The 15517-nt window shown below is 36.3% G+C and overlaps 1 protein-coding gene across 1 annotated transcript; it reads left to right on the top strand.

The window, feature by feature from the left end:
* Nucleotides 1-2911: 2911 nt before the first annotated feature.
* On the top strand, nt 2912-13296 carry LOC135198371 (solute carrier family 13 member 2-like). Its single transcript, XM_064225923.1, has 10 exons — nt 2912-3157; nt 4376-4506; nt 6777-6895; nt 7110-7367; nt 7624-7746; nt 8586-8798; nt 9632-9726; nt 11059-11339; nt 11757-11894; nt 13090-13296. Exons 1-10 carry the CDS (start codon nt 2938-2940, stop codon nt 13213-13215), a joined length of 1704 nt encoding a protein of 567 aa, XP_064081993.1. The 5' UTR covers nt 2912-2937; the 3' UTR covers nt 13216-13296.
* The last annotated feature ends 2221 nt before the right edge of the window (nt 13297-15517 follow it).

Raw genomic sequence — 15517 nt, 5'->3', positions numbered from 1 at the left:
GGAGAGCGGTTAATCAGCTCAGTGGTCTGGTAAAACTAAGATATCCTTAACTCCTTAGCTACCATTTTTAGGTCTGAGCGTATGGATTGAGAGAAACCAATTCGAGCACGCACCGTACATGAGTAGGACTTGATCACACGTAGTGTATAAAGAAAACATAAAGTTAACTATACGGGCATGAATACCAGTCGGAGGCTAAGAACTGTATAGACATCTAAAATGAATAATACTCGCTTAGATAGTCGAACGGAATCATTTGATTTCGCCTGGTTTCGCTCATTTTTGGGCGGGATGGAGGAGGGAGGTTTTCCGTTTTCTGGATGCAGTTCGATGAATCATAAAACAGAAATGAAACGACGAATTTTTTTCATTCGTCTGTAAAATGCAGTTCTGGCAAATTAAGGAACTCGTAGGAGTATTTATTTTTTCAACTTTCCTCAAGATTTCTAGTTTTTCTTCCAATTCGCCGAGTTCGCTAGTTTTTTTTCCAGTTAGAAATAAAAAAAAAATTATCGATGCTGTCACTTAGATTAGATGGCCTCATTTATTAACACCATATTTTAAGTCAAATGAAACTTGCATACAATTTTCTACGTCTTGTGTTAACTGGAAAAATTCGTATAATTTCAAAAGGCACCACTTAAATAATAATATAATTGTATGATATATTCTCTACGATCAAATCTTGTAGAGTTTTCGTCGCTGAAGAATATACCCTATCCTGAATATTCATATAGTGTTGTATTCGCAGTAACAGGACTATTTATCGACTGCTCTGTCCGCATAGACTTGGTATTGCGACCATGAATTTTATGTGACAAAATGTTGGATCCACCCTTCTTTGGGAACCTGCAGTATCACGTCCCCGCCCATCTCCCTGCCACTAACCCGCTTTCCATGGTGAATGCAACTTCCGGATGTGGGTTTGCGTCGATCGGGCTGTTACTCACTTCGGGTTGTAGAAGAAACGCAACTGGTATCTACGGAACGTTCCTCTGTCCGGCTCCAAAAGGCGCTCGATTACATTCTAGTGAAGTGACGAGGGCTTGGACATCGGTGATGGTACCCCTCTCTACGTGAATTGACATAGCTTGACAGGATATCATGAATGTCGTTGCTAAGAAATTTGCTTTCTTTGAAAAAATCCAAAAGTAGTGGAATTCTGTGAAGAAGTTAGACCGACGGTGTTTCAATGTTGTTACTACTGAGCTGAATAAAAGAAAAGAAGTTTAACTATAGTTCGTGATATCGATGGATATATTATTGACATGCATTAGTTTTCAAGAGGGTCTTGAAGTTTGGCTCATTTGAAGTTACCCAGCTTGGTGATGTTGCTAGCGAGTGGTTTGATCTTTAAGAAGAGGCACTGGTAAACGAACGATTACAGATCAGATATAAAAACAAATTAAAAAAACTTGAACTCATTCATATTTCAATAGCTCTTGTGGATTTTTAGTGTTTTGCCGCAAAAATAAGAAAAACAGTGTATCAAAGAAGGAAGAACGTCTTGTCAGAATGGGTTTTATCTGGACATGGTTTAAGATTTATTGGCAAAGCGTTCTGCTCATCGCGGTTCCGATTATTTGCGCAGTCATTCCGCTGACGGTAAACACTGAGGTGAGTCCGTGAGACGCAGAGGTGTTCGCTCTCCAACATTCATGCGAAACAGTTTGTATGACTGTGAGAGATGTTGCTCCGTTAAATACTTTTCAGAAAGTTCGATATTTCCTTTAAATAGTCACACGAATAACTTTCTAAAAATTTTAGATTTTTAAAGTCAGGTCAAATACTTTTCAGAAAGTTCGATATTTATTTTAAACAGTCATGCGAATAACTTTCTAAAAATTTTAGATTTTCAAAGTCGGGTCAAGCTGATGGCTTCCATACTGCACCCTGACTTATTGTAAACTGCGTGCGAATGGTTCATTGTTAATGAGATTGTATCATTAAAATTCGTGGATTATTCTCAAGAATAATCTGAGTTTGAAATGTCAAAAGCATCATTATAAACAAGATATTCTATCTTGCACATATCAGTGTCCGGACATGAAGTGAAGCAAGAGAGAAAAAATGGTTGAGTGAACATCTACGATAAAAATTGCTTCCTGTTTTGTTGATTTATTCATTTTGTGTAAATGTCTATCTGTCCTTGGAATATATTTCTTTTTTCTTTAAAGAGTCTCTGTTCATTGGTGGTGAATACTGCTTCAGCTGCCACAGTAATAGCCTACTGGCAGAATAAGTATGAAAATCATGTCTAGGTTATTCAGTTTGTGAATTTCTGTTTCTCTGCCTCATAGTTAAGGTTTTCTCTGTTTCTATATATAAGTATGTCACTCTACTTATAAGCATGAAATAACTTTTTTTCTCCTTTCATTTTTCATATTCGTGTTTTTTCTACATAAAGGCATCTTTTGGTCCGTTTTCGTCGACTTCCTTTTGTTTTTGAAAAAAAAAATATTTATGAACAAGGCGCAGCTTCAAATTGAGCATTAAAGAGCATTCTAGAAAATTTAGCCTTTAAAAAAAAAAGGCTGTTACTACTGAGAATATTTGCAAACATGTTATCCAAATACTCTGAAAGGCGGACAACTTTTAGGAATTAAGCTATTATTCTGATAATATTTGAGAGAGAGAGAGAGAGAAATGGGGCTGGTAGCGATGAGGCCTTTGTAAGGAGGAGAGCTCTTCTGATGGTTTAGATTTAGGTAAATGTTGTGACATTGTTGTAAGTAGACAAGAAACGCACTGTTTTTTTAACTTTCGCTTTCCAAATAATCAACATTTCCAGTGGATATCTTCAATTCCATTAACCACCAACTATAGGACACCACACCGAACCAGTTATCAAAGCAAAGCTCCACTCTCACAAAAAGACTGAGACTTCCGTCATTGTCCTTCCCACAGGCTGCAAGATGTGGCTTTGTCATCTTAGTCATGGCCGCCTTCTGGATGACGGAAGTCATCCCTCTGGCTGTCACGGCGGTCATCCCCGTCTTTGCGTTTCCTCTGCTCGGTATCCTCTCCACGGACGACGTCTGCCTGGTCTACATGAAGGAGACGAACATGATGTTCCTTGGGGGCCTGGCCGTCGCCATTGCTATTGAGCATTGCAATCTTCATCAGAGAATTGCTCTTTTAGTTATTCTACGTGTCGGTAAGTGAATTAGCAACAAGGCTAAACTAACGAGTGCACTTCTACTTATCTATCAGATTGCCTATCCAATTATCTGTCTATCTATTTATCTATCTGCCTAGGATATGTATACTTGCCGATCCGAGCAGTTTCTTGGTATTGTCGTAAGATGTAGCGTGGGGACACTAGCAGCGTTCAGCAGTTCTGAAAATAATCAGCAGGAAAACGCTTTGCTTATAGTTCTTTATATTCCGCTGACTTGGAAGCTTAGTAATAGGAATTTTAAAAATATCTGTTCTTAAACATGGGAGTTCGATGGTAGGATATTGTTTTGATCTTATGAATTCGATATATATCTGACGCTTTTTAAAGCCTTAAAACATAATGGTAGTTTAGCATTGCACCTGATTACTGCTGGCATCTTCATTTCAAATTTGATTGTTTTCACTACATTTGTCTACGCTCTATATATATATATAGATATAATATATATATATATATATATATATATATATATATTATATATATGTATAACTGAATCACGAAAGTTAGGAACGTGATAAATCAATAAATAAAGGTATATGACACGAGGGAAAATAAACAACGGAGTACCCGCGAGATCTTTCGACGTTCAAAAGTAAAGGATGTTTGAACGTCGAAAGATCTTGTGGATACTCCGTTGTTTATTTTCCCTTGTGGCATATACCTTTAAATATATATATATATATATATATATATATATATATATATAATATATATATATGTGTGTGTGTTTGTGTAATCTCAAAATAATTCATTGAATTCTCTCATGCTGTTTCAAAAACTGTACTTACATTGAGTCATATAGAACAGTGAATATATCCGAAACAGTCATGCGACATGTTACTATTCTTGTCTTGGAAATATTCTTGAATTTCATACATAATAAATACATTGATGAGATGAGATGAAGGCTAGGGTAGTTCATTAGTTAACAGAAGCTTAATAACTATTCATTGCAAGACTATCTGTATATAGACGAAATCTATTTTCTAATCTTCTTTGTGAAAATTTTTCAATTCCATATAAAGTTTCATATATACTGTTCATTTGAAAACTACTAGTAGGGTGGTGGCTAGTTCAGAGCTAAGTATTTGCCTGGTTATTTTAATGATTTATTATCCAAAGGATTTGTTGATGGTAAATGTATATTGTAAAAAACTCTTGACAAAAATATTCTATGGAGCTTTTAAACAACAGGCCAAAGCCCTCGGCGCCTGATGACAGGATTCATGCTGACCACCATGTTCCTCTCCATGTGGATCTCTAACACGGCTTCCACCGCCATGATGGTTCCAGTTGTTGAAGCCATAATAGTGGAACTACAGCTGGTAACTTTGTCCCATCTCTTTAGTTTCTACATTCTTCTAACATGAATTTTGTTCTTTGAAAAAAAAAAGCACTCTCCTTTTCATGATTATTCTGCTGACATACAACATATAGGTACGAATGCAAAATTATTTGCAGTATCCTTTCTAAAAACAAAATCATATCTGATGCTTTTAGAGACGGCAAAGAGAGACAATCTTCTAAAATGAATATAAGAAATTAATGTAAAAATGGGTGTTAAATCCAGGTTCCAGAAAAGCAGAAATCAGTCGGTTCAGCTCTAGTAAATACAAAAATGATCAGAACAAAATTCATGTTACGAGCCTTGGTAAGGCCTAGTTATACAAATAATAAGAGAAAGGAGAAATGTTTTTAGGAATGTAATGTTAGTATTAGTGGTAGTAGGGGGTGGGAGTACGTGTTTGTAAAAACTTTTAAAAATCAGTAGTACTATTAGTAGTCGTGATAATGATAGGGATATTCCTTTTCAACGGCTCCTTGTCTCGATCTAGTAGGCATAGTTGGGCCTTAGGGCCCTTTCACACTATGTCGTACGTAAATGCGACACGATGTCGGACCTACATGCGACTAGCAGTCGACTATTATCTCTAATGTACCTTTTCACACTATGTCGGTCCGACAAATTTGCCGGTCCGGCATCGCGTTACAGCCGACAGGCCCCACTGGCCATGTCCAGTGCTGCACCCAGACGCGATTGCAGTTGGCCATTGCCTTCAATACGTGTCTTCACACTTTGCGATTTTTTCCTGCATATACGCGCGACAGCAGTAGACTTCCACTGCTTCTGGTGATCGGGTGCATTGGGTATTGAAAATTTGAAAACATTTGAGGGATATAAATAGTGTTATTCCCGTTGCTGAATAACCACTGGTTCCATGCAACGAAAAAACACCATACAATAATAATAATAACAATAGTGTTATTCGTAAATAAGAAAGAACTACAGGTATGGATAGCTTAAGTATAAACTATACTGAGAAATGATTTACTAAATGATTTGCTGTTTTATTCATCAAGGTTACATATACGTTTTGATACTGAAATTATTAGAAGGTTATCGGCAGATTATTGATATAAAAGAGGACTAAAAGCTTTTGATTTCGATATATATGATTTTTTGAGAAGTTTTTATAGTTAACACTTACGTTTTATTTACATTAATTAATGAAACAGAGAGAGATATGGATTTTTTATATCAAAGTAAAAGATTTTAGTTTTTTTATATAGATATATCAGTTTATACTTTTGATAAATAGAGATGTTTCAGCTAACACTAGTTTTTTTCATTTCTCCTTTTTAATTTCTATATGGAAAAGCAAATTTACAAGGAAAGGTCCATATTATTTCCTCTTACTTGATGGTAACTGCCAGTTGTTGTGCTGGTGAAATACATACCATCTCTGAATGTCGTATTTCTTTTAGCAACTGGTCATGTAAACGTGACAAGAATTCCTCAAAGGTTGTTTTAGACACTGAAGTAAGTGAAAAATTTATCATTATCTCTCTTCAGCTCCTAGAAAATGGTGGAAAATGCACCATACAAGTGACTTTGTGTATTCAAAGGGTGTACCCAGTGAATTCTAGGTTTTCTCTTCTTTTTTTCTCAAATGTAATAAATAAAGACAATAATTTTCTCCTCCTGTCCATCTAGTCACCACTACAGGCTGAGAGCAGACTGCAAGCGCTTGTCAATAATTGGATCACTTTGTACTGCAGTCGGACAAATGTACGATTTGGGCAATTTTGTGTCGCATTTAGATCCGGCACTGCATGCAATCGTATCTTGGTCCAACAAGTGTGAAAGGGCCTTAAGAGTTGTGATCGATCCCTTGCTTTTCAACAGCGCACCCCGAAAGAATCTAAGTTAAAACTATGATCGGTCGTTAGAAGTTGAAAGAATATGTGGAATGTACTTTTACAAAGCCAAATATACCGAATATCGCTTTTTAATAGTGGGAGCCACGAATTCCATAAAGGAGCGACCCAACGATCGTTTCACCTCTATACGGAATTCAGATCTATGCAGATGTAGGGTTATTTCTAGGTTGTATTTACACAGTCCTGCCAAATAGAAATCTTTAAAATGTTATCATGAAAGAATAAAACTAATGAAACAATGGTACATATACCTTAGAAGTGAGGTAGTTATGCCATTGCTGTATTTTTGTTCATTTTATGCTTTTAAAACCCTATGTTTTAGTTTATTCATAGTGCAAATTCTTAGGTAATAAGCATAAAAAATATCCATCAGTCACACAGAGGAGAGGATAGCGGTGTTCCTTCAGAAGCTTTCTCTTCAGGTGACGTCCAACGAGAACAGGTGGAAATGGAATCAAACCGTATTTCCAGCGATATCTCCAATACGTCAACGTGAGTGAAATTTGGAAGTTTGCTGTTCTACAGTAACACAAACTCTTCTCAAAACGTTTGTGCAAGATGAAATATATGAAATGTCACTGCTTGCCTTTTATTTAATCTTAAGAGTGTTTGTTGCAATCTATACTTTCGACTGAATATGTCAGGACGCATCGAGCTTAGAAAAGAGACAAATCATATATTTTATACAATTACTTTTGTCTTTCAGGGAGAAGTTCAGCGGCGGAGTCACAAACGACGCTTTTGTAAGAGAAGAGACCAATGGCGGTGAAAATACAGACACGACACCCGGCAGAGACCAGAATACCAGACAAGGCCAGGGGGCCAGCAGTACTCTTCTTGACGCCAAGCATCTTGCCCTGAGGGACATGTGTTTAATGGCAACAGCATACTCTGCTAATATTGGAGGCACAGGTTCACTAACTGGAACTGGCCCCAATATGGTAGTCAAGTCGGTTCTGGAGAGGTAGTCATTCTAATTTTGTGGTTTAGCATTATTTGCACTAACGCTCAACATTCCCAGTTCTTCTAAAGTGAAGCATAATGTCTTTTTCTACTTGTACTTGCACAAAAATATAAGATTTAAAGTCCTTGGAAAATTGTTAAGTTGAAGCTCATCTGTCAGTTTCATGGCTTGCTGATAGAAGCTTGTCTCGATTTTTGCTATTTAAAAAAACAGTAAAGCATTATGTCATTTACTTTTTGGTTATCTTTTTCTTTAGTTCCTTTAGCGAGCCGTCTGGACTCAATTTTGCCACGTGGATGGCATTCAACATACCAGGCATGATTCTCTGCGTCATTCTGGCTTGGGTTTGGCTGCAGATCCTCTACATGGGCCTCGGATGGTAAGTCTCCTCCAGTGATACGGTTTCTCAAGTGTTGTTGCGGTTTCATTCAGTTTTATTCCACGTACGTTATTACTGGGTTCATACTTTGAAACATTATAATCTACTCCATTTCAAGTTAGTATGATCGAATACACTGCGAGGTTGACATTTATCAGCGCGTATTTCGAACTCCATTTTCTCCACAACCAACGTTACAGTTATTCCTGAGCATTTGTATACTCCAGTGACATCTCTGAAAGTCTGTAGATACAAATTAATGTTATTTTCAGATACTTACCAAAGCGATGTCTTAAAAGTGCACTACAGGAAATTGTGAATAATTGCTTTCCAGAAGTTAAAAAAACTAATTACATCTTAAAACAGTGCTAATAATCCGAGTTTATTATCATTTATCGTTATTATTGTTATTAGGGAAGACTATGTTTTTGTTTTATTTTGACAACTTGTTTGATTAACCAGCTGGTATTCTTGATCTTTTTGTTTACCTTGCAACCTTCTTTCCAACTGTATTTCATTTGTGGCTCGACAATGCCTGAGCAATGAAGACGAAAGTGCCCGGTACGGATTTCTGCCTATCATTTTCCTGTGGTATTCGATTATATAATGAAGTCACGTGCATCTACTGTGATTTTTTAATATATATATATATATGTATATATATATGTATATATATATATATATATACATATATCTATATCTATATATATAATATATATATATATATATATATATCTTTGATATAAATTTTATCTATATATATATATATATATATATATATATATATATATATATATATTATATCATAATTACAACCAACACATTTTTACATCCTACAGTAAAACCGGTACCGTCCAGAAGACCAGCGCCGAGAGCGAGGCTGCCGTCAAGCATCTCATTTCCCGAAAGTACCGAGACCTGGGCCCTATGACCCACCAGGAGAAAACGGTGACTCTGCTCTTCGTCGCGCTGGTGGTGCTGTGGTTCTTCGAGAAGCCCGAGTTCATCCCTGGATGGGCGACCTGGATCTCCAGTTTCTTTGAGAAGAAAGTGTAAGTCTTCTATGTTTTATTTTTGTAATCTTATTCTGTTGGTTTTTGAGTTTCATTTTGACTCAGCTGATTTCCACAGACTCCTGAAGTTTGTCGAAAGTTTCTTTAAAAATAGGATCTCTTAAGGCAGGGACCGTCATACTTGGTTTTTAACTTCAGTTGCAGCTGTTATTGTTATTATTATTATTATATTATATTATCAGTCCTACTATTATTTCATGCTAATAAATGTAGCAAATGATTCTTTGTAGTTGCTGAAGAAGATGTATACTTCCGATTATATGTATTCCTGAAATTTCAAGGTTCATTCATAATCCTCCCGGCCCCTAACCCTCTCTCCTCTTAACTACGGTAGCTTTTCCTCCCTCTAGTGACCTCATATCTCAAATTATTATTATTATTATTTACAAAAATTCTTGTAAAATTCAAGTTCCAATCGATAAGAGAAAAAGTAAACTTATTAGGTGAAATTTGCCTATGACAGGGTGCACAAATTTCACCTAAAAATTCTGTTATCAATATTATTCTTTTTGTTTTGCTTTCAATTATTAACATCATAAGTTGACGTAGATGTTAATGTATGTCGTTAAATTTTCCAATGATAGATTTGATCATAACCGTTGAAGTTCATCATGTTACTATCATTCAAAGGGGTATCAGCCTTCAGTACACTCGTACTGTAACAGTCTGACAACTGCTTTCGAAATAGATAAGCCCGAAAGCCTTTCTGATTCACAATGCTAATAATAGAAAATATCGTAGAACATAATCAACAGCGAATATCAAAAAGAACATGGCGAACTGATTACAGTATTGTCATTCCGTCATTCCAGCAAAATTGGCGGCGCAACACCTGCCCTGGCGGTCACCTTCCTCCTTTTTGTCCTTCCTGCACAACCCACATTCTGGTGCTCTGGTGGCCTCAAATGTAAGTAAGAAGAACAAACATGAACACTGAAACCACAACTCTAAAGTCGATTTCATTATTATCTGTCTAAAAGCTTTATAGTGGTATTCTGGGCTGCATTGGATTTCGTTCGGGGAATAATCTCATCAAGGGACAACCGTCACTCCAGATTACTGGAAATGGTGATGTTTTTTCAAGTTAAATGGTATGACACTTAGGTAAGGGATTAGAATGCTTAAAAAAGCAACCAAAAGTAAAATGAATTCACATAGGCCCAGTTCCTTTTTCTCTGTACTTACTATTTCCTCGTATTTGGGATAGATGGGAGTATTGGGTTGCCAGTTCCAATGTTCTCTGAATGTAACAAAACGCCTACATTGTTGGATGGTAATGTTATCTTTCCTTTTCTCTCATACCCCTTTTGTTCATTGAAATCACTGCTGTCTCTCAGTGAAGGATGAGAATAACAGAAAAAGGCTAGCAATAATCACTCATTGTCATCCTCTCAGAGTCCTCTAAGAGTAATTCCCTGTTATAGCTTATAGCTTTTCATATAAAAAGGCTGTACTATGTTAATGATCAGATTTTGAAGGAAATCTGCAATAAGCTCCAGCCCTTGGCTGAAATACGGTGATTATTGTTCAGTCATCTAGAAACGACAAAATAGATGGCGTTCGTAACTCGGTATTTCTATAGAACATCTCCCGTATACAGCTGAAGAAGAGTATGGCAAGCATGAAAACTCGGGAGATCACATTACAGTCTATAAGAAAACTATAGCCACTGGTTTTTAAACCGAGCAAAGGCTTGAAATTCGATAGCCATGATATGTAAGAGTGACTCAGAAATGTAAATTTAACTTAACATATTTAAGCGTTAAGACTATAAATTGGAGGCAAGATGTCTAGGGCTAGATTGTTATACACTTCATGATCTGGCGGCTTTTTTTTTTTTGTTTTTTGGGGGGGGGGGAGGGGGAGTGAATTTAATTTTCAAGGGTATCATACGTGCACAAAAACTGACACTTCCTGGGATTTCTTTTGCATTGAATCGTTAATTATAAACGGCAATACTTGTAAATCTAGTGTTAAAAACATTGCACTTATACATTGGACATAACTAAAGACTATATCATAACGAGGGTCTAGATTTGCGGATCAGTTCTTGGTATGAAAACTTCTTTAATAAATTTAAATCATTTGAACAGGGTGCATAAGAAGCAACCATTTACAAACCATAACTTCAGCAGATGTAAATACGTCAAACCATAAGTTACTGAATAAGAGCGATGAAAAATTATGATCTTATACCGTGGATGTATATTTTAATATCTTCCATCATCTCACCCCAAAGGTAGCGGACCCATGAAGGCATCGCCAGCCTGCATTGCGTGGGAAGTGATCCACCAGAAGATGCCCTGGAATCTCATGTTCCTGCTGGGTGGCGGCTTCGCTCTGGCCAAGGGCTCCTCTACTTCTGGGTTGTCCTCCTGGTTAGGATCTCAGCTCGTGGCTCTCCAGGTCATGCCCAAGGAAGCCATAGTTTTCATTGTCAGTCTCATGACAGCAATGGCCACCGAAGTCGCCTCGAACACGGCAACGGCCTCCATCATTTTGCCTGTGCTGAAGGAGATGGTGAGATGTGGCCTCCTTTTTCAGAGTAATGCGGTCTGATTTATTCTAGACTCATGATCTATAGAAACAGGAAATCTGGTATTGATATCCTTAAGTCTTACTAAAGGAAGCATTTAGAAATAGACGTCCTTGCTTTTAACCGAAGAATATATATATATATATATAATATATATAGATATATATATATATATATAATATATATATATATATATTAAGCTGTACACTTCCTGTTGTACCTACCTCGTACTATTAAAAAATTAAAGTTCTCTTGTATAGAAAAAAAAATACTGACGACACGGTCGTCTAAAACTGACATAACACGGAATTAAACACTTCATGATCAATATAAATTTATAGCAATGACTTCTGCAAATGAAAGTTTTATTCCATGATTCGAGGGCATTAATTTTTGTGCAGGCCCTGAATATGAAGGTAAACCCGCTCTACCTGATGCTACCTGCAGCCGTGTGCTGTTCCTACGCCTTCATGCTTCCAGTGGCAACACCTCCGAATGCTATCGTCTTCAATGCTGCCCAGATGAGCAACTTTGATATGGTGAGCCATTTTGATTCGCTAAAAATTACAAAAACCTTTGGTATGATTTTGCAATGAATGAGAAGTATTTTATCGTAAGCATTTTTCCAGAAAAAAAACATCGAATTTTGATTTCTCGTATTTCCTCAGAGCTCTATCTCTCCCTTCTCCGTATTTCAATCCAGGCTCGTTTTCCAGGGCGGTTTGTTATTGTTTCTACTATTATGGAGTCCCTTTCGGAAACTGTATTCGAATGAGGAACTGCAGGACGTTTAAAAATAGTATCCATCTCTCCATTCGACTCTTTATTCTCACGAAGCTTTCGAATTTCTGCTCTTAACCCATCATCATTTGCACATATCTATGTATAGAGTTTTAACTGAAAGTCAGAATTGTTATTTGAAACGCCTTCCCTGTTCACTCTGAGAATAAGATAGTGTCAAGTCGTAACAGCTCCTCAGTTCCTATCAGTATTACGGTAGAGTTTTGGAAAATCTAATCACCCGTAAAAACTGGACCTTTACTCAGACGTTCGCTTAAAACAACCGTAATTGGCTGGAACATTCAAGCTTAACGGCAAAGTATAATTCGTTGTTAGAAAGTGAATCTTTTATACGTTATCTTTATTTGCTATTTTCGTTTGTCCCATAGACTTGAAATTTTTCAGAACTCCACAACTCTTGAATCTTTGGTTAAGGGTCATTCTACCATTTCTTAATTAATATCCAGTCAGTTACTGAGTTACTTACTTTCCACCCTTGTGTTATTTTCTACATTGTTAAAAATCTGGAGTAAAGCTTTGATACAAAATTTCATATAGCTCTATCCTTCAGTTTAACTTAGACATTCTGAAACCACGAATTATCGCTCTCATACGATTTCAGTAGTCCTTACATTCTTTCAATGATTTTTGCTTGCTTTCAGAATCTTAATGACTTTGATTATATTCTCAACATTTTGGGTTTGCCTTAAAGATTTGCAATTGCAAAATGTATTGTTTAGGGGAGGGGTCACAAGAGTACTTTCCAGTTAGTTTACTGCTCAATATAAATTGTTCATTATCGATGTATACACATTTGTTTACATTGGGCACAAGTTTATGCACCTGATTTTTAAATGACCTCTTTTAGAGTCGGTTTCATTGTGTAGTTGTATGCATTTATTATGTAGAAATTTTTGAATATTGAACGTAATTAGAACATGATATCTCTTTCAGATGAAGGCTGGTGTGGTTATGAACATCATATGTGTAATTGTTATTACAGTCATGATCAACTCGATTGGTATTCCCATGTTTGATCTTCACAGCATGCCTGCTTGGACCAATTCTACAACTGTGTAATCATACATCACAATGGTGGGAGGTTCTGTGAATTTAGAGCAGATTAGATGAAATGTATAATTGTAAAACATCATGGTGGAAAGGAGCATTACTTCTAATAATAGTAATGGAATCTGTGTACCTGTGAAATAAAGTCGTCCAAAAATATGTATTAGTTAACGAAACAAGAGACAGACTGAATTACTGTTACCATATTACATATGCCTTGTTCAAGCACTGTACTTCACCGTAGCACATTGGAATTCAAATGAACCAATCTTCAGTACTATTTAACTTCTATATAGTATGATATTCTTTGTTACTGTATGGTATTTGAATACCTAGACTGACCCATCATTAGAACTTCTTGGAAAGGTCGTCCCTCAGTTCATACTGGACCAGTTTCTTAGTTTTCGCAGCACTCATGAAATATATTTTCTGAATATTAAACAAATACAGAAAAAATGAGAAATATTTAGAACTGCAGAGACACACTCTTAATCTTTTATCTATATATTTTTTCTAATTATTTATTATGTTAACGAAATAACTGAATATACTAAAAAATGACTGACCATTTTGGTGAAAGAGAACTTGAAGGTCGGAAGGACAACTCAATTGAATTAATGTTCAGATGAGCCCAACTATTTGGAAGAGAATGCTGGAATGAGCGAGGAATGAAATGTTCCGCTCTCCTTTGTTGTTTCATGTCTGCTGAAAATTGATTGACAGGGGTAACTGAAGTAACAACACCTGGGTAGTCCTCGACGAGAGCGTATGGGACAAGCCATCAAAAAAAGTTGAAGGAAGTCCTACTTAAGAATGCTAACTAGACTTCTGAGGTTTGCAGCATGTTAGTCATTGTTAAACAAATAATGGATATTCACAAGAGAAATCTCTAAAACGGCAAAGATTAGGATGTGTAAGCATGGATTGAAAACGAGCACCATGACTACTATCTTTATGAAAAGGCTAAATAATATGACAGAAGAGTTTTATGTATGACCTGTCATTCATAATAATAGGAAGGTATCGTTGAATAACAATCAAACATAAAAGTGACCAACGATCATCATCCTTTTACAGAATAATTTTAATTGCGAACTCAGGGAAAGCTTGAGTTAAATTCTGAGGTTGGAGACCTTCCGGCTCAGCATTTTGGACATAGGCCATGGAAGTTTTTTTTTTAGAACCAAGAGTATGTTCTCTTGTTGCTGTTTTATTTCTAATATGGTTTTCTGTTCACTTCTTTATTGTCTTTCTTATCCCAAATTGGGGTGCTTTTTCTATTTGGGTTTGGGTTGTATCATTTTTACTTTTTCAATTAGAGTTGCAGAGCTTGGCTGGTAATAATAATAATAATGGATAAAGATATCAGGAAAATGAGACTGTCTTCCCTGCTGTATTTTTTTAAAAATTGCGAAATACCAAGGGTTTGTTCAGCTGAGTGTATGTTTAAAGAACATAGCAGGCCGTGTTTATCAAGCATGTATACTTTATATACTAATCAAGATCAATTAAACCTTACATAATCGACAAGGTTATCGTCATGTAATGCTTCTGGGTCATCAGAAAGTAGCACCGAATAGGTTGGAAGCTATGAAAAAAGTATATCTTAAGTTTTACCAGACCACTGAGCTGATTAACAGCTCTCCTCGGGCTGGCCCGAAGGATTAGATATTTTGACGTGGCTAGGAACCAATTGGTCACCTAGCAACGGGACCTACAGCTTATTGTGGGATCCGAACCACACTATATCGAGAAATAAATTATCCATGAAATTCAAAACAAGATCATCTTGCAATAATGTTGATGATAATAGTTTAAGTTCAGCAGTTACCGCTCGAGGAAGTTGCACCTGATTTTGAACAACCTTTTAAGTTGGTTATTATAATAACGCAAAATTCCTCATGCAGTGGATTCAGACCATTAACCCATAAAAATTCCTCGTGAGGCGGTAGGAGGCTAGGAGCAGTTACAAAAATAATAATTCTTCAAATTATTCCAAGGCTGTGCATTACGATAGTTTATGAAAGACAATGGTATTGCTGCGTGACTAAAGAAAGGAACGCTCCTAAACGTTAAAGATGTTATAGTAAATTTTGCTGCAATGTATTAAAGAAATGACGTGTGTGAGCGAAAGCCACAACAAATAACCACAACTATGCATCAGGGAAAGTATAACGTCACTCAGGAACCCTCCATAATTTTCGTTCGAAACTTATGTTCATGCCGTATCAGTTATAGTGACAAATGTCCGTATTTGTATACAATCAGTCATCACAATAAAGTTTGTTGTAAAAATACCATAAAATATTTTATA

Source organism: Macrobrachium nipponense, chromosome 22 (assembly GCF_015104395.2).
Source record: "Macrobrachium nipponense isolate FS-2020 chromosome 22, ASM1510439v2, whole genome shotgun sequence".
NCBI lineage: Eukaryota > Metazoa > Arthropoda > Malacostraca > Decapoda > Palaemonidae > Macrobrachium > Macrobrachium nipponense.
The sequence above is the reverse complement of the archived record's forward strand: the minus strand, read 5'-3'. Positions and strand labels throughout refer to the sequence as shown.